This window comes from Pezoporus flaviventris, unplaced genomic scaffold (genome assembly GCF_033815535.1).
Source record: "Pezoporus flaviventris isolate CSIRO_AGI_PZ_B2104156 unplaced genomic scaffold, CSIRO_AGI_Pfla_v1 ptg000047l, whole genome shotgun sequence".
Classification (NCBI taxonomy): domain Eukaryota; kingdom Metazoa; phylum Chordata; class Aves; order Psittaciformes; family Psittacidae; genus Pezoporus; species Pezoporus flaviventris.
The window spans coordinates 15720695-15742985 of NW_026892595.1; the positions used below are offsets into that span (position 1 = coordinate 15720695).

The 22291-nt window shown below is 44.5% G+C and overlaps 2 protein-coding genes across 2 annotated transcripts in view; both read left to right on the forward strand.

Moving 5' to 3' along the window:
* Positions 1-22291, forward strand: part of AKAP9 (A-kinase anchoring protein 9) — a 429434-nt gene that overhangs the window by 18743 nt on the left and 388400 nt on the right. The gene's annotated exons all lie outside the window — the stretch shown is intronic.
* Positions 939-5017, forward strand: FZD1 (frizzled class receptor 1). Its single transcript, XM_061468439.1, has one exon. It carries the CDS (start codon positions 1316-1318, stop codon positions 3092-3094), a length of 1779 nt encoding a protein of 592 aa, XP_061324423.1. The 5' UTR covers positions 939-1315; the 3' UTR covers positions 3095-5017.

Consider the following 22291-nt stretch of genomic DNA (forward strand, 5'->3'; position numbering starts at 1 on the left):
CAGTAAATCCCCCCATTCAGCCTCCATCATTTTTCCAAGCAATGCTTTTGGGAATGCACCAACAGGACCTCCGCTCTGTGTGAGCAGTGGGGCTTTAGACGCACAGAGATGGCCACTGCTGGTGGTCACTGTGTGCCCATTCGCCCCCTCCCCAGAATATAGCAAGTGTTTCAAGAACCTGATGGGAGGTATTCACAAGTCATGAAGCATTCATCTGAATTCAGCTGGAACAGCTGCCCACTGGGCAGAGGGAGGAACTGGAATCTGAAAGCCCTGTTGAGGCTGCTGCTGTAGATGCGATAGGAGACAGTCGCACATAAAATATCACAGTAACTCCGTAGCGAGATACTTCAGGCGTCTCTGGAGGCGAGTTTGGGCCACTCGCACATAACCGGTTGAGTGTGTCAGTGGTAGGTACCATCGCGGTCTCTGCCTTCAAACCGCTGCCGCTCCTGCCCGCGCCCAAAGTTACTGCCGTAAACCTGCCCTCTGCACCTCCGTCCCGCGAAGATGCTCCCCGCTGCCCACTGCACCCCCTTGCCCGACTTCCCCGCCCCCCGCCAACCCTGCCCTTCGCTATGGGACAAATATCGCCCTCCCCAAGCCCCAGCCCTTCCCGACTGCGAACGGGACCGCAACGAGCCCCCCTGCTCTTCCGCCGGGGGAGACCCGTGAGCTCCGCCGGGACGCGCACTTCACCGGCCTCAGCTATCGTCACCACGGGGGAACCCAAACCCGCCCCCCGGGACAGCCATGACCGACGCGGTGCCGACCGAAAAGGCACGCCCGCCCCCCCCCCCCCGACACCGCACCACAGCCCCCCTGCCACGGGGCCCCACTTCCCCCATCTCTCCCCTTCCTCCGCCGCCGCCGCCTTTGTGCAGGGTGCGGGGCAGCCCCGCGCCCGCCTGCGCCCGCCTCCGGGTGAGGCGTTGGGAGACGGTCCCTTACGCAGGAAAGTTCGGCGTCGGTTTCAAGGCTCCTCCCTCCCGGTGAAAGGCAGACTGCGGGGCGCCTGGAAACCGGTCGGAGGGAGCGCGGCGCGGCGAAGCGAGGGGCGCGGGCTCGAGGGGCCGGCACAAATGGTCAGGCGGCGGCGGCGGCGGAGGTGGCGGTGGCGGTAGTCGGAGGCGCGGCGGGCGCTGCCGCCGAAGCGGGCAGAGCTGCGCGCCGCAGCCGCGCGAGTGGCGGCCGGGGCTGTCCCGTCTCTGCCCGCCGCTCCCTTCATGAGTCGCAAGTTCGGGCCGGGAGGAGCAGCACCGGCAGCGGTGGTGGGACGGCGGGAGCCCGACCGGGCAGGCGGCACCGACTGAGCATGGCCGAGCGGCGCGGGCCGGCGGCGAGCGGCGGCGGGGCAGTAGGCGAAGGGCGGCGGGCGGCCGATGGTCGGTGCTCGTGGCTGCCGCTGCCGGTGCTGCTGGTGCTGTGGGCGGCGGTGCTGCCGGCCGGGGGCCAGCCGCCGGCTCCGCAGGACAACGGTGAGCGGGGTATCTCCATCCCGGACCACGGCTACTGCCAGCCAATCTCCATCCCGCTTTGCACAGACATCGCCTACAACCAGACCATCATGCCCAACCTGCTGGGCCACACCAACCAGGAGGACGCGGGACTGGAGGTGCACCAGTTCTACCCGCTGGTGAAGGTGCAGTGCTCCGCCGAGCTCAAGTTCTTCCTCTGCTCCATGTACGCTCCGGTGTGCACCGTGCTGGAGCAGGCCCTACCGCCCTGCCGCTCCCTCTGCGAGCGGGCCCGCCAGGGCTGCGAGGCCCTCATGAACAAGTTCGGCTTCCAGTGGCCCGACACGCTGCGCTGCGAGAAGTTCCCGGTGCACGGGGCCGGCGAGCTCTGCGTGGGGCAGAACGCCTCCGAGCGCGGAACCCCCACGCCCGCCCTGCGCCCCGAGAGCTGGACCAGCAACCCTCACCGAGGGGGCACCGGCGGCGGCACCGGGGGTGCGGGGCCCGGCGAGCCCCGGGGGCGCTTCTCCTGCCCGCGGGCACTGAAGGTACCCTCCTACCTGAACTACCGCTTCCTGGGGGAGAAGGATTGCGGGGCCCCCTGCGAGCCCGGCCGACTCTACGGTCTCATGTACTTCGGGCCAGAGGAGCTGCGGTTCTCCCGCACCTGGATCGGCATCTGGTCTGTGCTCTGCTGCGCCTCTACCCTCTTCACCGTCCTCACCTACCTGGTGGACATGAAGCGGTTCAGCTACCCTGAGCGGCCCATCATTTTCCTCTCGGGCTGCTACACGGCAGTGGCTGTGGCCTACATCGCCGGCTTCCTTCTGGAGGAGAAAGTGGTCTGCAACGAGCGCTTTGCCGAGGACGGCTCCCGAACTGTGGCACAGGGCACGAAGCGGGAGGGCTGCACCATCCTCTTCATGATGCTCTACTTCTTCGGCATGGCCAGCTCCATCTGGTGGGTCATCCTCTCTCTCACCTGGTTCCTGGCTGCCGGCATGAAGTGGGGCCATGAGGCCATTGAGGCCAACTCCCAATACTTCCACCTGGCCGCCTGGGCTGTGCCAGCCATCAAGACCATCACCATCCTGGCCCTGGGGCAGGTGGACGGAGATGTCCTCAGTGGTGTCTGCTTTGTGGGCATCAACAATGTGGATGCCCTACGGGGCTTCGTACTGGCCCCCTTGTTCGTCTACCTGTTCATTGGCACCTCCTTCCTGCTGGCTGGCTTCGTGTCCCTCTTCAGGATCCGGACCATCATGAAGCATGACGGCACCAAGACAGAGAAGCTGGAGAAGCTCATGGTGAGGATAGGCATCTTCAGTGTCCTTTACACGGTGCCGGCCACCATTGTCATTGCCTGCTATTTTTACGAGCAAGCTTTTAGGGAACAGTGGGAGAGGAGCTGGGTCACGCAGAGCTGCAAGAGCTATGCCATCCCCTGCCCCAACAACCACAGCAGCCACCACCCACCCATGAGCCCCGACTTCACTGTCTTTATGATCAAGTATCTCATGACCTTAATCGTGGGCATCACCTCGGGCTTCTGGATCTGGTCCGGGAAAACACTGAACTCCTGGAGGAAGTTTTACACAAGGCTCACCAACAGCAAGCAGGGCGAGACCACCGTCTGAGACCACTGCTTGCCGTGATGGGGGGATGTCAGGCGGGAAGCCGGCTGGAGGACCGGGGCTCTGCCCTGGGAAGCGGCTCCTTAGCCAGCCTGGGCAAACTTTGGGGACGGCCCCATGTTTGGGGCCGCTGGGCTTTGCCCTCCCGGCTCTGCTCAGGCAGTCTCCTATAGGAAGTGAACGCACTGTCAGGTTGGGGGAGAGGGATGTAAATAGCCTCTGTAAGATTTTGTAAGTATATTTGTATTTAAATTACAAAAATCTCGCTTTTTTTTTTAATTATTTAGGACACTTTTAACCTGTTTGCGGATTTTGCTTCCTTGCCCCCGTCTGCCCCCTTTTTTTATTTAAAAGAAGGCGTTGGGTTTTTATTTCGTTATGCAGGATAAGAAGAACTGCCGGTAAGAGAAACCAAAACACCCCTTTTTTTTCCCTCACACCGGCAGGTTTTGTAATGGCTTTGCTCGGAGTTGCATGAGCGGCAGCAGGGACCGGCTCGAAACTGCAGCCGGGGGCGCCGCCTGCCGCGGACTGGGTCCAGGCCGCGGGCCCGGCCTGCCTGAGGTATGTGGCGGCGGAGGTGGTGCTGAGGGACCGCCGCTTCCCGCCCAGCCCTGTGTCGGGGGGAACGGACCCCGCCTGCCCGCGCACGGCGGAGCCGGCGTGGGGACGGTGCTTCCCTTCACCTTTCCTCGGCTGGCCGCGGCGGGACCGAGCCCCGCTGACCCGGGCAGGAACTTTTGGAAGGAGGGAAGATAGAAGCCCTGCCCGGAGGTGTGCCCGCAGCGGCGGCCTCCCCGTAGTGCCCGGGGCGGGGGGCATTGACCGTCAGCTGCCCTCTAACAGTTCGGTGAGATTTATGTAAACGCGCCACGTAGTTTGAGAAGAGTTGGCCTGTGCCGGCGTTAAGAGTTGAGGTTTAACACCGTCTGCACCTGTAGCATGCCTGATGGCTTAGGAGGTGGATGGGGACATGGATGTACCGAACTTTCCACTTCTGTGGTGTTTTGTGTTGGGTTTTTAATTTTTAAGCCCACTTTTCGGTCACAAGGCCGTAGTGGGGTTGGCGGAGCCGGGCCGCGCCCGGTGCTTGCCCTGCCTCCCTGCGGGTGCTCCCAGCGCCTCCCGTCCCCGCCGGGCTGCTGTTGGCCGGACTTAGGATCACGAAATACGGGCTGGGTGAAAAAAGAGCTTCAACGGAATAAAATGCAACGTTCAGATTCTTCTCTTCACCCCTCCCCCCCTTTATCCCCCCCCCGCCCCCGCATTTAATTATATCCATACGCTGGCTCTTCATTTGGGAAGCATTGGAGCCGTTGCCATTCCCCTAAATTTTAATTCAATGGCATTTAATTCATTACACGCTATGAGGGTGTGATGATTTTTGCCAGTAGTAAAAACAAAGGGAAAACAGCAAACCAGAATGTTCTAAGCACGCTGGTGGGATGTGAGACCTTAAAGAGCCTCTGCTGTCTTCCCTCCCGCCACTTTTTTTTTGGTACAGTAATAACAGTGCATACTGCAAAGATAAGATACTGTGTGTGCAGTGTATCTACTGCCTTGTATGCTCTTGGGTGTGTGGGATTGTGCTCCTTAATACAAAGGAAAAAAAAAGGTTAAAAATGAAACTGTAACTTTCAACAGATGCATTTGAGTATTTAGTCCTCTGTATGAAAAACAGCAGAATGCTTCTTTCCTGATTGTATTGTTTTAAACTTTTTTTATATTACAAATGCCTGTATTTAGGTTCATAAGCATTATCTATGGCTACCATACCCTGAAATGCAAAATTATTTGAATTTGGTATGCATTTATTTCTGTTCATTATCACAAGATCATCTATATTTATAGAGGAATAGAAATTTATATATATTAAATACCATATTTTTAATTTCTCTGAAATAAATTGAGGTTTTGTAAAAAACTGTCTTGTCACTTTACGTATTCCTCTGACTAACTCACATCCTCTGTGAAATCAGTGTATATATTACAGGATGTGTGGGATTCCTTTTTTCTTATGTTGAGTTCACAGTAACAAGCTGGAATTCAGTGTAGGAATTCATTGTGCGTTTGGGTTTTTATCTCTGGGCCGGTCTAGATTAATCCTTCAAAAGAAGTAATGTAAACTGTTCAAGATCTCTGACAGGGTATGGTCAGTGGTGTGAAATCCAAGAAGAGATCTGCTATATGGCAGAAGAAAGAAGCTCGCCAGTTCTTTTTCTTTTTTTATCTTTTTGTTAAAGAAAAGGGTTCTCCCAACTTAGCCTTTCTTCTCGCGTTCATGTTAAAATGAAATAAAGAAAAAAAGGATTTACTTGCTGCTCAAAATGACACTTAGACTATGTTGTAATATTGTCAGAGTATTTTAATGAGTAAAATAGTTTGGTTTCTCTGAATTTGGAATGTTTGGTTAATCCAGAGTTAAATGGTATGTTCATGGAAACATTTCAGCTTTATGGGAAGTACACACATTCTTAAAGCTTTCAGCACAACATGTCTTTTTTTTTTTTCTCCTCCTTTTTATTTTTCCTCCCCCTGATTCATTGTTTCAAGTGCCATTCTGCAAGCATGGCTTTGTTGGGAAAGACTGGCTAATTATGAGGCTTGATTTCTGTTTTCTAGTGTTACAGGCTAATGCAGTGTTTCACTCTAGATCTAGAGGGAGATGTAAATGTTTTTGGCTCATTTACTTTTTTCAAATCATGATGCATAAACAACCACAGAAAAATGAGGGAAGGTCAACAAAATTAATGAGGTGAGATGAGGACTTGGGTTGTTTTTCGTTATTTTTTAATATGTTTTACATAAATGTAGTTCCTGCTATCTCAGATATTTGGAACATTTTTCTCAGTTCTTTCTATACCCCCTTCCTTTTGGGGGGGGGATATTTTAGCATTTAAAATTGTACTGGTCAACACTCAGCTAATGACCTGAAGTACAAGCCATTCAATTTCAGTTGCAGTGGAATTCTTTTTGGCCAGTACACAATTATGTTTGAGTTGTTTTGACTGATCTGTTTCTTTGCAGCTGAATGTATGTGGTTTATGTATGCACAGGAGAGCACATTTATTTCTAATGAGAGATTTTATTATGGTAAGGCTGAGAGGACCAATTTTTAAAAAATTTCAAAGAGGAATAATGCAATTGTCATTTCTACATGAAGTAAGATGTTAGTATTTGCAGTTTGTGATTTGAGGCAGATATGGATCCCCTTTAGTTCTTTGGAATTTTTTTTCATAGATGGCAGCTGAAGCTCTATGTTCAATCTTCGTTATTTTCATAAATACACTGGAGAGCACACTAGGTTCATTTAAAAATCACTTAAAAGAAGAACTGCTTGCTTTTTTGTTTGCTAATTTTTGTGAACTTTCACAAAAGTAATTTGCAAAGGTCACAGTCATTGCTGAATGCTGTGGTGCTATCTACTTTTTTATACTTCTGTTTCTCAACACATAATGGTACATGAGACTCAATATGATACAAAGGTGTCTTTTGCATGGGTATATTGCAGTCATCAGTAATGTTTTACTCAGTGTTGAAAACAAATCTGTTCATTGCTCCAGGGAATTTAGATAGGATTTTTTACAACACAGTCTATGTAACTGATGTGCCATGTTTACCAGAGAAGGTAGCGCTGGTGTACAAAGAAGCAGCATTGCCCAGTTCTCTTGTCCCTAAAAAGAAGGATAATGTAGGAATGAAACTGTGGTATAACAAAGTTGGTCGGGCTGGAAGTACTTGTTAAGGCATTCCTCAGTCAACAGTTTTGCTTTCTCTCATGGGATATATTTATAGCATGAAATGAAGGGGCACTCAGAGTCACCATTCCCCTGAAGAAGGCTGTATCCTGGAGAGCTGGGGATGTTGATTTACTGTTCATCTGTCAGTAGCAGTAATGCTCTTTAGTGGCAAATTTGTGGTATTGGAATGAAATGATATGCCATTTCCATAACAAATCCTATTGGTAAGGAAAAAAGATTTCTGGTTTGTTTATATAGTAATGCCCCAGAGTTCTGGTGTATGCATATACTTGTATAAGTGTTGTGTTTTTTTTTACTTGAGTGGCAAAGCTGCAATCTAGCAGGCCTGAATTCTGCCCTCTGGATGATGCCCAGCCTTCTGCTGCCATCCCAGTGCCAGTGCTGCTTGTTGGTCAGGGGTACAATTACAGATGGTGCTGAAGATCCCTTTCATTTAAACGGACAGTATTTGCTTTTTTTTTTTTTTTTTTTTTTTTGTGTTATTCAAAGGGATGATAATTAGGCAAAAGAAGAGGCTGCTGTATATGTATAGGATGAGTATTTTTCAAAGTGGGCTATGGGCTAGTACCTCATCAGTCCTTTGCTGCTCACAGTTACAAGAGACAACTAGACCAACAGGGAGAACCTTCTGTAAAGGTGTTCACCCTGTAGCTGACCAGAGAAAGTAATTGTGGGTTTGGTGTGGTGCACATAGTTTAAAGCTGTTAAGGGTACTCTCGCAAAACGTTTGCATTTGTGTGACTAACTCCTCCATCCCAGTGCTACATGGCCTCAGAAGGAGCTTGGGCTACCAAAACTCATGACAGCTGAAGAGGTGGTGAGTAAGAAGTTAAATGTTTACCTATAAAAATAAGGAAACTGAGGTAATGTGTTTTCATCACGAATTGACCCTCTAGTGCTCAAACACTGGAATTGCGTTATGTTTGATGTTTCCAATGATAGCAGTACAGGACTGCGTGGCAATACTGTGCAAAATCAGTTCTGAGTATCAGTTCACCCCCTTTTTGCTTCTCTCAGATTTCTCTTAGTCATTTGCAGTTGTTGAACCAAGAGCATCATAGCGCTGTATGTTATGCAAACTTAGAGTGAATGGGTCGTATAGATTCTGAATTAAAATGTTGTTTAAAAAATACGAGTCTTTCAGCTGTTTAGTCCTGTTAGAAGTGAGGGTTGCTCTTGGGCCCATAGCTGCAGGAGTTTCTTGTATTTGTAAATCTCTTCCTTCTGTTCATCAGTTGAACTGAAAGGCTTAGGCAATAATGATTCACGCTCATATGCAGAAAGGGAACTTTGTTTTTCTTGCTTTGACTGAACCCCTCGCTGCCTCTGTGTTTACAGAAGTGTCACCTGAGAAATGCTTTGTTCTGAAGCTCCTGATCAGCTCTGAAAAAGTAGTACCATAATTTTAAAAATGGGTTAGAGGCTTTAGGAAGCAAGGCTTGATGACTTAATGCTGAGGTTTTGCTTTTCACAGGTTAGTGTTTAGAAGTTTCCAGGCATTTTAAGACATGAAATAATAGCTGCTTGAGGACAAAGTAAACATGCCAGGATGAGTCCTGGACACATTGCAAGCATTATGAGCCCCATATTCATTTGAGAGTAGCCCAGTGACAGTGTTAAACCAGACTAGGTAACACTATGCCATATAAGGAAAAAAGAAAGACATATTTGTATTTACTTGCCAACTGAAATGTACTCTACACCTTTACTTAGTCATTTGAGGTGACTAAATGGACAAGCATTTCTGTCATATGGGAGAAATTCGAGTGAATTGGCAAAACAGGCCTTAATAAGCAATATATACTTGCAAGTGCAGCATTTTCCAGATAAAAGCAATACCACTTTGATAGTTCAGTTGTAGACAATTCTTTTGAAATAAATACTTTAAGAAAACATGTTGATTTTGTAACTCATGGCAACTGTGTTTCAGATCTCAGCTTATGTTTAGTCTAAACTTCCAGTGTAACCACATCAGAGAGTCTTTCAGGCATGAGGTCTTGCCCTTGTTTGCATTCAAATCAACAGCATTAAGTTGCTTATCTTGAGGTTGAGCAAATAAACTTTAGTCTTCTACTCAGACAACACTTAATGAAAACCCACATTCAGCCAAGGACCTTGCATGAAATGCTGCTGGGTGGAGACCCCCGCAAGCCTTGCCTCTTCCCAGTATCCCAAGGTTTTGTTGCAGTATGTAAAAGTATTGGACATGATTGAACTGCACTAAGGTGGAAACTTCACAATAACCATTAAGCTGATGTAAACATGCTGCATTGGGAGACTTGTGTCATCCACCATGTGAAGTATTTTTGGTGGACTATCTTGGAAACAACTTCATCAGAAATACTGAAGAGACAGGCTTTTATTTGCAATTAGCTGGTGGTTTCTTGTTTTGTTTTGATAGTTGCATTGTTTAATTAAACATTGTATGCAATGTTTAATAAGGTGTTACCCTAGGCTAAAATATAAGGCTACCATATGTCGATAGTGCAGCACAGTAGATAGAACTTGTCCACCCTATGGTATCACCAGGATCCCTTTGGGTGAGGGAGAACAATATTTTTGTGTGTATTTATTTTGTGTAGTTCTAGTATAACTTGGCTAATATTAATTACTTACTACAGCACAAATTATTTTTAAGTAATTTATCATGTGGTAGTTTGATGACAAAGATCACAAGAAAAATGAAAGTGGGCTGTATCTCTCTGGTGGGATGTCTTGATGCTGTTTTGTTGCATACTTGTTTGTATAATTCAGATCTTTTGTAACTGTTTTACATCCTGTGACTCAGTGCTAGTCTTGTTGCTGTATTTAAGTAATGACTCACCAGTGCTGTATGACTTATCATCTTGTCTTGTTTAGGTTAACTACTATTGCTGTGTTACCGGTAACTTGTTTGACCTCCCCTACCACACTCAGAGAACTTCACAAGTTAAGGACAGGACTGCTAGCCACAGGAGTGTGCAGTCTGAGCAAGACAAGAGCCTGGCATCCCCCCACTCCCCCAGCAGCTTGCCCACCATCAGTTCAATGGTTGCTGCTGCATTTGCCACTGGGCTGTCACCCTCCCTCAGAGGTAATGCTCTCATTTCTCTGGGAACTCTATGAATGTCCTCCTGGCAGCAGCACTGCTGGGGCTATGCTGAATTGGCTCATTTTCCTGGCTGCCCAAGTGACGTGCTGGCTCTTTTGGTTTTCCCCCACCTACCTAGGGTGGAGGTTATCCTGGCTGCTCTTAATTCTTGACTTTGGTGGAGGAAGTTATGGGCAGTATGTGCCATTACGGCATCCTTGGCTGACCTTCTGCTGCTCCTGTTCTGCTGCTCGCTTCTCCTTGCCTTCGCAGTAACTTCTCTGGAAGTTGCCTTGCTCCAGCCATTGCCAGGATGTAACTCGTTCACATCCCAGTTTATTCTTGAGTACTGCCTGTGCCATATATACCATGTTCATCACAAAATCATTGCTGTCCTAATGGGGAAGTGACTTAGTCTCAACGTGTTTGACAGCTTCATTAATCATGATGTTTTACTGTTAAATACAAGCACATATACTATCCCAAAGGATAATACTGAGCGTATAAGGTGAGCAAATAAGGATCTTCTATTGGGAAGAAAAGGTTGCAAATCACATCTTCATGATTGCCTTCAGCAAAAATGACTGTTTCATTTATAGCCTACTAATATGCATCTAAATCTAATGCATCTGAAGAAGAAATAAAATGATAAAAAAAAAGCCAGCACAAAACCTCAAGGTGGGCTTCTTAAAATACATAAATAAAAAAAGAATAGCAGGATAACCAGGTCACCACAGATTTTGCTATGGTGCTTGTTAGCTTTTCAGTACTTCTTTGTCTATTGTGGTGAAAGCTTCACTTTACTGTTTTGTGAACAGAGAGGAGAATTAGTCGCTCCTTAGCATGAAGACCTCTGTTAAAAAACTGCAAGCAGTTTTATTTATTTACTGCTTAATTAAAAAAAATCTCTAATTCTGAGGGAAGTGAAAGAAATTTTGCAACCTGCACAAGGGGTCAGTATTTTGTAGGATTGGGCACTTCACTGTCAATAAAATTAAAAGAAGCAAATGGTGCTCAGCTGCAAAGGCAAGAAAATGAGTTCTGACTGGTTCCAGTTAGGAGCTGCAACTCGGATGGCTTTAACATGGTGTCTGAGCACAGCCTCTGCTTCCTGGCACAAAGGCAAATATTTGCAGATCTGAGTGGAGTAGTACAAGCCCTATGCCCATATGTGGCAACAAAGGGCGACCACTGTGATGAATGCTGCTGGACCTGGGACCCTTGGCATTGTGCTGAGGACATGAGGGGAGAGAGATGAAAATGGGGGTCTGGTAAGGCAGGGGGCTGTCATGTGCAGGCAAGGAGAGGTCAGAAAGGCAGGAGCAGGAGGTGGGACTGCTGGGGGAAAGGCAGTAGGAGATGATTGTCTGCATGGGTCAGATTTGAGATGATGAACTGGGAACTATGGTCATGCAGGATTGGTGTCTCTCCTACCAAGGGTAGCTGAAGGCCACCGTAACTCAGATGCAGTAAGGGGGTGACTTCCCAGGACGTGCAGAAACCATGGGGAGGTTTTCCAGCACGTGTCCCAGGGCCACAGAAGATGGAGGTAGGGAAACAGCTTTTGGTCTGAGTGTTTCTGAGTCACAAGAGAATGCCCTCTTCGTTGCTTCACAGAAGATGGTCAAGCAGAGTGGGCTGTAAAACTGGGGCTCTGTGTGGTGGTGGGCTGGGGTGCAGGGCAAGGTGAGGAGGCCAGCCAGAATCACCTCTCTCTAGATGCCAACCACAGGGTTTCTGCCGTGTTTCCCTGGATCCTGTTTTCTACTGCAAGATTAAAAATCTCCCCTCAGGGGAGAACGAATAGGAAATTGTGTGGTAGCTTTTGCTATGTTTCCAGATGACTTTTTCAACAGAAGCAGGCAGTTGGGCCCAGTGTTTCTTAAGACATCTTTACAGTTAGAGTAAAATTCCAGTTCTACTGAAGGGAAAGCTTCCCGTTGGCCTCAGGAGGGCTGTAATTTCATCTTGGCTTCAAGATGCATTAGGAAGTGCATGGAGATCCTGCAAACAGAAAAAGGGGAAGTAAAAAATAAAGATTTCTCATTCAGAAGCTGCTCATAGTGCTGAGTTCATTCCATCAAGCTTCAAAATATTCTCATTGTTTTTCTGATCTTGTTTATTGAGAGTATATGGGTACTATCCAGGGGCAGACTTTATCTGAGCATCTGTGACTTCAGTATTTCACTCCTCCGTTTCGTCAAAAAAAAAGAGATCAAGATCAGTTTCTCAAAAATGATCAGTTACAGAATACTTGTTTTGATTTTAGGGTCCCTTTTAAAAACAAAAAAAAAAGTTGTAATGTCTATTTGAAACGGGACTACTTCTGTGAATTCCAACATTCTGAATGTCTAGCAGGTATTTCTACAATCATTTGTTTTTCCAATTCTTTGTAAAAGTCCCATTTTATACTTTCTCAGAAGTGTTTTTTCTTGCAGCAGTTCTGGAAATAGCTTTTTCTTTGCAACCAGTGAGAGAATGTGTACCATTGGTGAGAGCAGGCACAGGCAAACTGCAAAACAACATAACCTGTGGAATTAACACTTCACGTTGACACCCATTAAAAATATTCAGAGATTGACTCAGCCTGCCCATGTTGCACAAATAACATGCTTGGCTCTGAACGATTCAAGATCTTATCTGCTCTCAGTGCAAGTTCAGTATGGAGGGCCTGATCCTGTTCTCATTAACCTCCAAAGGAGTTTTGCTGCTCACTTCAAAGAGAATTACATCAGCAGCATTCGCAGTGAAGCACACACAGCTTCTGTATCTTTTCCCTTTTTTCTTTCTCTTTTTAAAAAAGATTTATATTCCAAACAACAGCAAAACAAAAATAAGGCTTGGAAACAGTCAAAATAAATCTGCTGTCTGTTAAGCAGTGTTGTTGTACGAGGGCTCTGTTTAGAGTTCTTAACTGCAAATTGACAGTAGAAACCAGTAAGAGCTGAGATCATCAAGGAGTTGGTTGTATTTGAAGCTGAGTACCCTCAAGTCCATTGTCCCCATGACAGGAGCCTTGCATGGTCCATGGTATTTCTTTGCACTTTTCACAACTATTTGCAAAGAACTGGAGCTGAGCCCTTGAGTTCGCCCACTGGCAATGTATCCATGTGAACAGCAGTGCCTACAGCGGTCTCTGCAAACAGCCCCAGGGAAGGTAACCCTTTTCCTGCTTTGCTTTCCCTGTGCATAGCTTTTGAAGAGGGGGCATGTATGGAGGAGGGATGGGATGGAGCAGCCATTCAGTATTTTATTCGGTTTTCTGTATCTTCTAGGTTGTAATATTAAATAGCAGAATGAATGCATCCATTTTTTGCCTTAGTAGTCTTATTGTTTTATAGAAGAAAAGCCTTGTGACTCTACAAATACACTGGTTTCTATGGTGAAGGGAGCATTAAGTTTGTCACTCAACCATACTATATACTTCATATGTTTTAAGAAGAGCCCTCTTTGTGCTGGAAGAGCACAGCACATTGAATGCATTCGCCACCGTGGTGTGCACTGCCCCTGGTTCTAGAAGAACTGTGCCTGCCTGTGGAGGCCCAGAGGGAGTCCTTTCCTCTGTTGTCTCCTTTTCTGCATCTCCAGACCATAACCACAAGCACCTGCTTTGGTTTAGATGCTGATCTCTGCTGCATGTTCGTCCATGTGGAAACCATGCAAGATCATCATCTGCTGCTACCTGGTACCCACTGGTAAACAGGTGGTAACAAACTTCGATAGTTACTCCTATTGTCTTCCAAACTAAAACCTTTAGACTTCAGTTTAATGGGTCTGGTATCCCCATTTCCTGTTCTCTGAAGCTCACTTTCCTGGTTTCAAACCAATGAAGTCATCCACTGTGGGGGATGCACTGTGCTGTCCCAAGGGAGTAAACATGAACCAGCTTGCTTCTAGTCTTTGAGGTTTCCCCCCTCCTCTCTACTGTTGCCCTGTTTTATTCTCAGTCATCCTTGCCAACTCCTTCCCATGCCAGAAGATGGTTTCCTTACCCCATGCTGCAAACACCCTTTTCCCTTCTGGCTGTGGGCAGGCATCCCTCCAAGCTGTTTCCTTCTTACTTTGGCAAGTCTTCTAGCATGATAATCAAGGCAAATGACATGTGGGGACGTGAATCTCTGTTTTTTTCTCCGCTATAACTCTCAGCCACGGGAAGGAACCTGAGTTCCTGTGTCTCCTCCAGTGAGTGTCCCCACCTTAGCCCTGTATTGCTCTGCACCAGTATTCACTGGGGTGCAAACAGAATGAAACTGAAGTTTAGCATACCCAGTGGGACTTAAAGTTTGAGTTCATATGACTGTTCTAAGGTTGAGAGAATGGGAATAGGATTGGATTTTCTGTATCTCCTTTGTGTATCCTGATAAATAGGTTATTCTGAAGATGTGTCCTCTTTTTTTTCACAAAGGAACTACTAAACATCTAAGGTTTCTTCTGATGCAAGATGGGAAGAAAACTGAAATTGTAAAGTTTCAGAGGACACATAGGTGACCTGTTTCCAAAGAGTAAGTGACCTCTTTTCAAAGCATCATGACAAGTGCCTGGTGCTTGGCACTTTAGCTTGGCCCTTGCACTCTCTGCTGTCTTCTTTCTGGTGTCAGGAGAGTCCAAAAACCTTTCTGAAATCCACTGGTGAATTTTGACATGGTTAATATGGAAAAAACCGCAGACTTTTAACAGTAAAACTGCTGAATGAGAGAAACATCCAAAGGTTTCAGTGGAAGCTCTGTTAATTGAAGAGTTTAAATCTAGAAGAGCTATCTTCCCACAAGATAAGCTCTTATACACCTTCACATTATTACATTTGATGCAGCTATTACTGATAGAATTCTGTGGCTGGTTTGAGGCAAAAAGACTGGGTTAAATAATTCTAAATGTTACTTCTGGACTTAAACTCTATCTGTCTGTGACAGATCCTGCAGTGAGTGCATTGCCTGGAATCTGGAAATTGTTTGGATGGTTCTGCTCCGAGTTCCTTTGGTAGACATCATCAAGAAGGTTTATGGGTAGTCCCAGAGAGCACCCTAACAATTGATATGAAGACTGGGGCAGCAGTGTGACTGTTGGAAGCTGCGTTGCTTAGCAGGTAGATGGAAATGCTGCAAAAGGTGAGCAAAGACATGAGCCCTGCCCTGCCACCACTCAGCCCCTCTGGAGTAAAAAGGGTAGAAGACATAAAGGAGGACAGCACATAAAGATGACAATAGCTCATTAAGAAAGCCGTGATGTTCTTCTGCTATGTTCCTCCTGGAAAAGAATGATTTTAGATAATCACAAAAATATGTACTGTAACAAAACCAAATCCCTACCACCTCTGAGTCTGTTGAGAAGATGACATGCTTTTGGCAAGTGCTTCAATAGCCACTGAAATGCCCAATGCACGTTAACGATCTAACCAATAACTTATAGGTTCCTATTTTTTTTTTTTATTCATTGTAGAACATTGACAAAACTGCAAACACATGTTTCTGCTGCTAAAGCTTAGTCTTATCGCAGTTTGAAAATGTGGAAAATCAATTACATGCTTTGAATTACTCCCTTTATTGCTATGAAAGAATTTCTTCATTCTTTCAGGGTAGCGTACACTTAGTAACATCTACCACTAACAGGCTGTTAGGACTTTCTGCTAAATTAATACACTACAAGTAAACTAAACAGAAGGCCAGTGGAATTCTAAACATCCACTTTCTCCTCTGTTGTGGCTGTATTGCAGCTTGGGAACCCTTAGCCTTGTTGCTACAACATCTGGACAACATTTGGGGCTGTCTCTCAAGTGCACGGGTGTGCACCTCCGGTGAATTTTAACTTTCAACATCTCTCTGCCTCTAATCTATATTTAATGTTTCATGACTAGTAGTCAAAGAAACTTCAGCTAAATATCAGGTTGGAATGAAAATGATCCTTGGGAAAACACTAATTTTCAGCATTCGCTGGCAAAGTAGCTGTGACAGAGACGTTCCCTGGAGATTTGTAGCCCATTCTCTCACAGTAATAATAATTAAGACTCGTGATTACTGTGCCCACATAATCAAAGATTGCTTCATAAAATGTACTCCCTAAAGGGACGAATTCCCTGCTCCTAACTGGATGTCAGTCAGAGGGATCAGCACCCCCAGGGATCGGGAGTCTTTGCTTGCCCTTTTCATTACCGTGTTGTTAGCATTGTGTTACTTCATATTCTTCTCAATGCAAATGAGTAGGTAATCATGTGTAAATCGTGCCCTCCAGAAGGCACATGTAGTGAGTTTTTTTCCCCAAATCTACCACAGGGATTTCTCACATGGAACATAATTACATCTCTGCCATATGGGCTCATTTATATTCTATTACAGGTTAAGCTAATACGACTCAGAAATATGCTAAAAATACCTCAAAGTATTTTGAGCACTGTCAAAACACTTGTCATTTCTTGCTTGCCTGTTTGATTGTGAGTGACTTTATATTTATTTAGAGATCTGCAGTGCCGAGCAACTTCAGAAAAACAAAATTAGGCCAGTTCTGTGCTGCCCGGTCTCCAAAAAATGCTTTAAATTCCCTCCCATGACATCTTCTTTCAGTAATGGCAAATAGATCAGTGAACAATGAAGCTGAAAAGCCTCTAAGGCATATTTACCTGTAGCAACACCTCTGTGGGGTTTAGGTTTCCCAGGAGGAAGGGAGCATCCAATTCAGTTACATACCTTTGTCATCACTAGGCTGGATCAGGTCTGCATTGATCTAATTACTTTGTTCTGATAAAGCTGTACTTGCACTTTAGCCATAATAAAAGTACAAACCTCTCTACCCATGGAAGAAGGCCTACTGTGGAAATAAACGTTGCCTAAAAACTTATGGTAAAACAAGAGTAGGTCAGTGGTGAGTGCCATAAATGAATACTTTAAAACTGAAGCGACTAAAGGTTATATAACACTGCTTTCAGGATTGTGGGACTACGTAATAATATGTTATTTTCCAATTTCAGTGGAAATGTTTAATTTCACTGTAAGATTTTCTTTGAAAAGATTTTAAAATTGCTATTGTTTCACTGGATTCTAAAGCTAATACCACTAATATCTCTGGACAAAATCTGGGTCCACCGCAATCAATCCTAATTTTATTATTTTTATTCATACATTCAGTATTTCACCCTTTGAAATTTGATCAGATTTCCTTTATTCCACTAGCTAAGAAGGAAACATGTAGAAAGTAATACACAGGTAGGAGGATTAAACCAGAGGGTGGGAGAGGACCTCATTAGACCTGCACATGATAGTTCAGATGATACATTGCAAAAGCAGTGACTGACCTTTGTTCCAAGGAGACACTTACTAGAAATTGGATGAGGGTTTTGAAAACAGCAGCTGTATGTTTCCTATAGCCAGGAGATAAAATTCAGTTCTGGTTTATAAAGCCCTTTGAGGTTTTCAGTGGTGGAAAATTCTATGTAGGTATAAAATCAATTCTATAACTATGAAATAAATTCTGGTACCTCTCTAGAATTGAGTCATATTTTTCAGAGCATTGCTAGGAAGTGTTTGTTCTTTTGTTTTCAGGTTTTATTTTGCAATAGAATAATAAATATTTTAGATTATTCAGCACTTGAACACTAACTTCAGCCTTTCCTGAACGCTTTTTGCATATTTTCAGGGAGCAGTAATTATTGCTAACACGTTGTGCTCAGACGTTTGTGCAACAAAGTACGTAAGCAATTAACATTACATGTATGAAAAGTCCCCTTGAAGTTAGACACTTAAGTACTTTTCTGGATCAAAGCCTGGAAACTATGATGTCTGTAATTGTGCAATAGCATCAGACTCACAGGACAGCTTTCCTGGAGTTTACCTTGTTCTTAAAAAATGTCTTTCAAAATTAGATGAAACATTAGGGTTTTGGTCAAAGTTGTGCACTGGCCATTGCTGAATAAGGAGAGCAGTCTGTTTGACTGTGTGTTCCTTGTATAAAGGAAAAAAAATCAGGCCAGCTATGAGTTTATTACCTGAGAAAAGCATTTTTCCAGCCTTCGTTATTCCTGAAGCAGTGTAAAGGACACTGCAGTGATTTCATACGTCAGGGAGGCATAAAAAAGAGAGTGGTCTCCTGGGCTGTGAAACAAAGAGAAACAAACTTCAACTCTCAGAGCTCTCTTCAGAGCTAACTCCATTAAATAATGTTTTAATTCAGCTGTCATGAGCATTTGATTAAAGAACCTGCTACACAATTTCTTTTGCAGTTTCTGTAGCCCTGACTGTGTAAAAGCGTCCCATGCCCTTGGAAAAACAACCTCCCCCTTCTGCACACAAAAGGTAGTCTTTTTGCTCAACATCTTCACAGCTTGCTTCCTTTTTCTTCAGGCAAGGTTTTTCATTTTCATTCCACAGTTTCATTTAATATAGAAGTACGGTCATTGTGGATACTGCGCCAAGAGATTGCTGTATGCCTGTCCTGGTTTTATGCTCCTCCCTGGGCATCCAGCTTTGTCCATTGCTGCAGTAATGTCAGGGTAGTGGCATGAGGTGATGGCTGTAGTGGCATGAGGTGATGGCTGTCCTGGCATCCCCATGTCACGCCAGAGCATGGGCAGAGGCAGTGGAGAGGGGTAGGGTGAACAGGTAACAGCGGTCTCAAATATTTAGGACAGCAACATTTCCAAGAGAGAGGATGACTGTTAATGTGCCCTCCTGGAACTCTCCCTTATTAGGGTGGTGGCAATCTGCTGATATTTGCATTGCATATTTATCAGCCATATGTCAGTCTGTCAATATTTATCTCTCGGTGGTGGGCAGCCGTGGTTTTTAAGCAAAGTATCTAGCCGGTGCTGCACGTGTATGCTCAGCTGTGTGATCTGGGTTAGGCTTTTGTTTGCAATTGGTGCCTGCATGGAAAGTTCTGGTCTGCACTGGAAATGAGTGCATTTCAACATGCCTATGTTTTGCAGGAATAGCTAAATCAAGTGCCTTTGTATGAAAATTTGATACTTGTATCCATAGTGATGTTTTAAATAAATCATTCCTAGATATACAAATCACTGTACAGTTAAGTTTGGACCTTCTTTGTCATTTGATGGATAAATGTGAAATTCTTTTGCTGTCTAACATGATCTACTCCCTGCTAATACCCAGTTCTCTGAAACCCTTTGAAATGAGAGTTTGTGTCATCCATTTGGCTAACACACAGTGTCTGCTTTCCAAATCTGTGTAGATGATAATCTGGTTTAATACCTGTACAAATCAATTAATTTTATTTTGTGCACTGTTCACTGTATGCCAAATTGGGTGGGAGAGTAGAAACACTTAGCAGGGGAATCAGACTTCACATAAAACTACATTAGATAAGCTTTGCAATGTGAGTGGGGGAGGAAGTGAAATTTAGCATTTAATTCCCTCATCTACAGACAGATTAAAAAATGGCTTCCAGAAACAAAAATATAGGGCAGGATTGTGGAGCCCTTACTCATGCTGCTGAGCAGTTTTGCATTGGATTTATCCCACTGAAGCTTAATAATATCACCTCCAGGGTGGCTGAAAGGATGCAGAGTTTCTTGCGAGGCACTTTGATGCTTTGTCTACTGCAGAACATAGGCAGCATATCTTCAGACCTCCTTGTGGGGCTGGACTTCTGACTTCTCTTTGCAGTTTCTGATCGCCATCGCTGCAATTTAGGTCAGGAGCCTGTAAATCTCCAAACTGCCTGGTGGCAAAACCGATGGGTGTTCTGATGTGCCTGATGGATTCTGCAAGAGGGATTGGGTTCAGTCTTCAAGCCTGTATGTCTCAGCTTTTAAACCTTTATCATAGACTGCATGAATTTCATCATTTTCAAAATGAAGCCTTCTTCAAGCAAGATTTATGTAGCAAACCTCCATTTCCACCTTCACACCTATCTTCTTGTAGGTAACGTGTATTTGCACTGGAAAAAAAAGTTGATGGTAACTAAAATGCTTTTCACCCCCGACTAAATCCATAATTAAGCAGTGACACAGATGGATTCAAGAATAAATTGCTGAACACATTTCAAAATATGGAGGTAGGAGGATGAAAATCTGTGCCGAGGAAATGGTTGTAAGGTGATCTATCAAGTAAGTGCTGCTAAAATTTTGCAGCACAAAATGCTGTACAGAAAAGATCATTGTCAGAGGGAAGATGTCCAATTCATCCTAATATTACAATAGTATTCCTGATTGCAGGTACCTATGGAGAGTTTAGTTTTAGAAAGAGGATTATACCCTTTGTTCACTTGGTTTCTCACTCAGGAAAAATCCCCAGAATTTTCCTCATCATATCACATGTAGAATTCTTGTTAAAATAAATACGTACTATAAAATTGTTTAGGGAGGACAGAATACCCAGTAAAATAAGCAAGTATTTAAAGATCGTGCCTCTCAAAGGAGCATTATGTGCCTGTACCTTTCTCTAGTTCTTTCAGAAGAGAATTTTCTGGGTAATGTGGAAAGAGGGCAGGCAGGTTATCCTGCTGCTGTGCCAGCCAAAGCTACCAATTCCTGCCATGACCTTGCTTGGGCTCTGAGATCCGTGAAATGGGACAATGATGATGGAAATGCGAACCCTGGAGGAAATTTTGATGGTGAAGAAGTATTGCTGCAATGAAGGTATTTAACATCCAAGGTAAAAAGTAACGACTGTGGTAATAAGGAAGATTGTCAAGCATGTCCTGCTGGTGGCCTATGCGCGGGACTGTCCTTGGTCCTACATGGCAGTGCTGGGTCAGAGCTCTGTTCTGGGAGGAGCTGCAGAAATACCTGCCTGCCTGTTGTCTCAACTGGAGCAGGCACGAGGCTGGCTTCATTTGCATCTCCTGCAGGCAAATAAGTTATGGGTGGCTGTGTTTTCCAATATGAAATTCACACTCATTTTATTTAACTCTTTAAACTCAGTAACATGAGCCTGATTGTGCAGATCCTCTTACTGACTCATTAACACATGCAAGAGTTGTCCTACCGACATGAGTAGGTTGGCAGTACCAGTGTGTTTTATTTAGAGTGTGAGGTGCAGAGCCTTTCTTTTTAAAATATATGTCTCAGTTGCTAAATGTGTATTTTTTTGACAAGGGATGTAATGGAATAAGATTTCTTTCACTTTCTGAAAAATAGTGAAGGCTCATCCTCCTGTTCGTCATTGCATATGTGACACAGATGGGTTTTGCAGAGGCAAACCCAAGTTTACGTACTTTCGAAAAACTTGCTTACCTTATCTTCTCTTTATAGTTGTGAATATTTTACTTGCTACCAACAGCCTGCATACTGCTGGCTGAAATTCAGCACTGTAAAAATCTCATTAAAAATGGAAATACCCATCTTGATTCCATGTTCCAAATAAATTTCTGGAAAGCTTTTCATAGCTTTCCATAAATAATCATATATTATTGATTTTTAAAAACATGGTTGGAAACCAATTGTATTTTGAAAATACTTATGCTTAAAATGAGAAAGTCTGTAGCCTGTCTATTCCTCTCAAACTATCATCATGAGTGCTGTTAGTCACTTGAGGTTTTACATTTAATTCTCCTGTAAACATTTTGGGTATTTCAGTGCCACTGTAAGTACACTACAGTGTTGGGTTTTTCCTCAAAGTTAAATGTACCAGAATTCTTTCAATTGTTTGAGAATTTTTGTTACAGACATGGTCTGATTTTCCACTAGTTTGTATCCTTCATGCCTATTTGCACCAATGAAAAGAAGTTGTTAAATGGTGTAAAACTCAATGCATTTTTACTGAACCCTTTTTTAGCAATGGTGTGGCATAATATGCAAGGTAGCACAGCATTCAAGGCCAGAAATTTACAGATATTAATGCTGTTGGAATTCAAATGAGCAAAGGATTATGGAAACAATGTCATATCTTAATATCTTGGAAAGGAACAACAGCTCTGATGCTGTGGCTTTTGGCTCAAAAGACAACTTCATATTGATCACAAAGCCCTCACATGGCAATGACCTCCATTACTGCTCATGTGAACTGGATTTGACTCAGTAACCTTAAAGTTGAAAGCCATACATTTCCTTTTATTTTGTATGTCATTTGCTAATAGATGATACTCTTTTTTATTCTATTCAAGCTCTTATATGCTACCTACCACTGTAGCTGAATGCTTTCATTTGAGTGTTTTTTTGAGGGGCCACAGTGTGACACATGTCCTTCCCAGTTTTGCTTTCTGTTCATGTACATAGACATTTCTGGAAGGCTGGAGATTCTATGTTTTATTTTTCCTTTATTTTATCTTTTTTTATTTTAATGTTTTCATTTTACTAATGGAAGTGGATCAAGGACCTTATCAAATGCACAGGGAGTTCATACAATGTCCGCAGCGCTGGCTCTGCTTCCTGGAAAGCTCTCTGTCTTGCATGAAAGACATTATTTCTTGTTACACAGGGATCTT

What these genes read in the sequence shown, in the direction of transcription:
- FZD1 (XM_061468439.1), top strand. Translation starts at nt 1,316, where the DNA reads ATGGCCGAGCGGCGCGGGCCGGCGGCGAGCGGCGGCGGGGCAGTAGGC.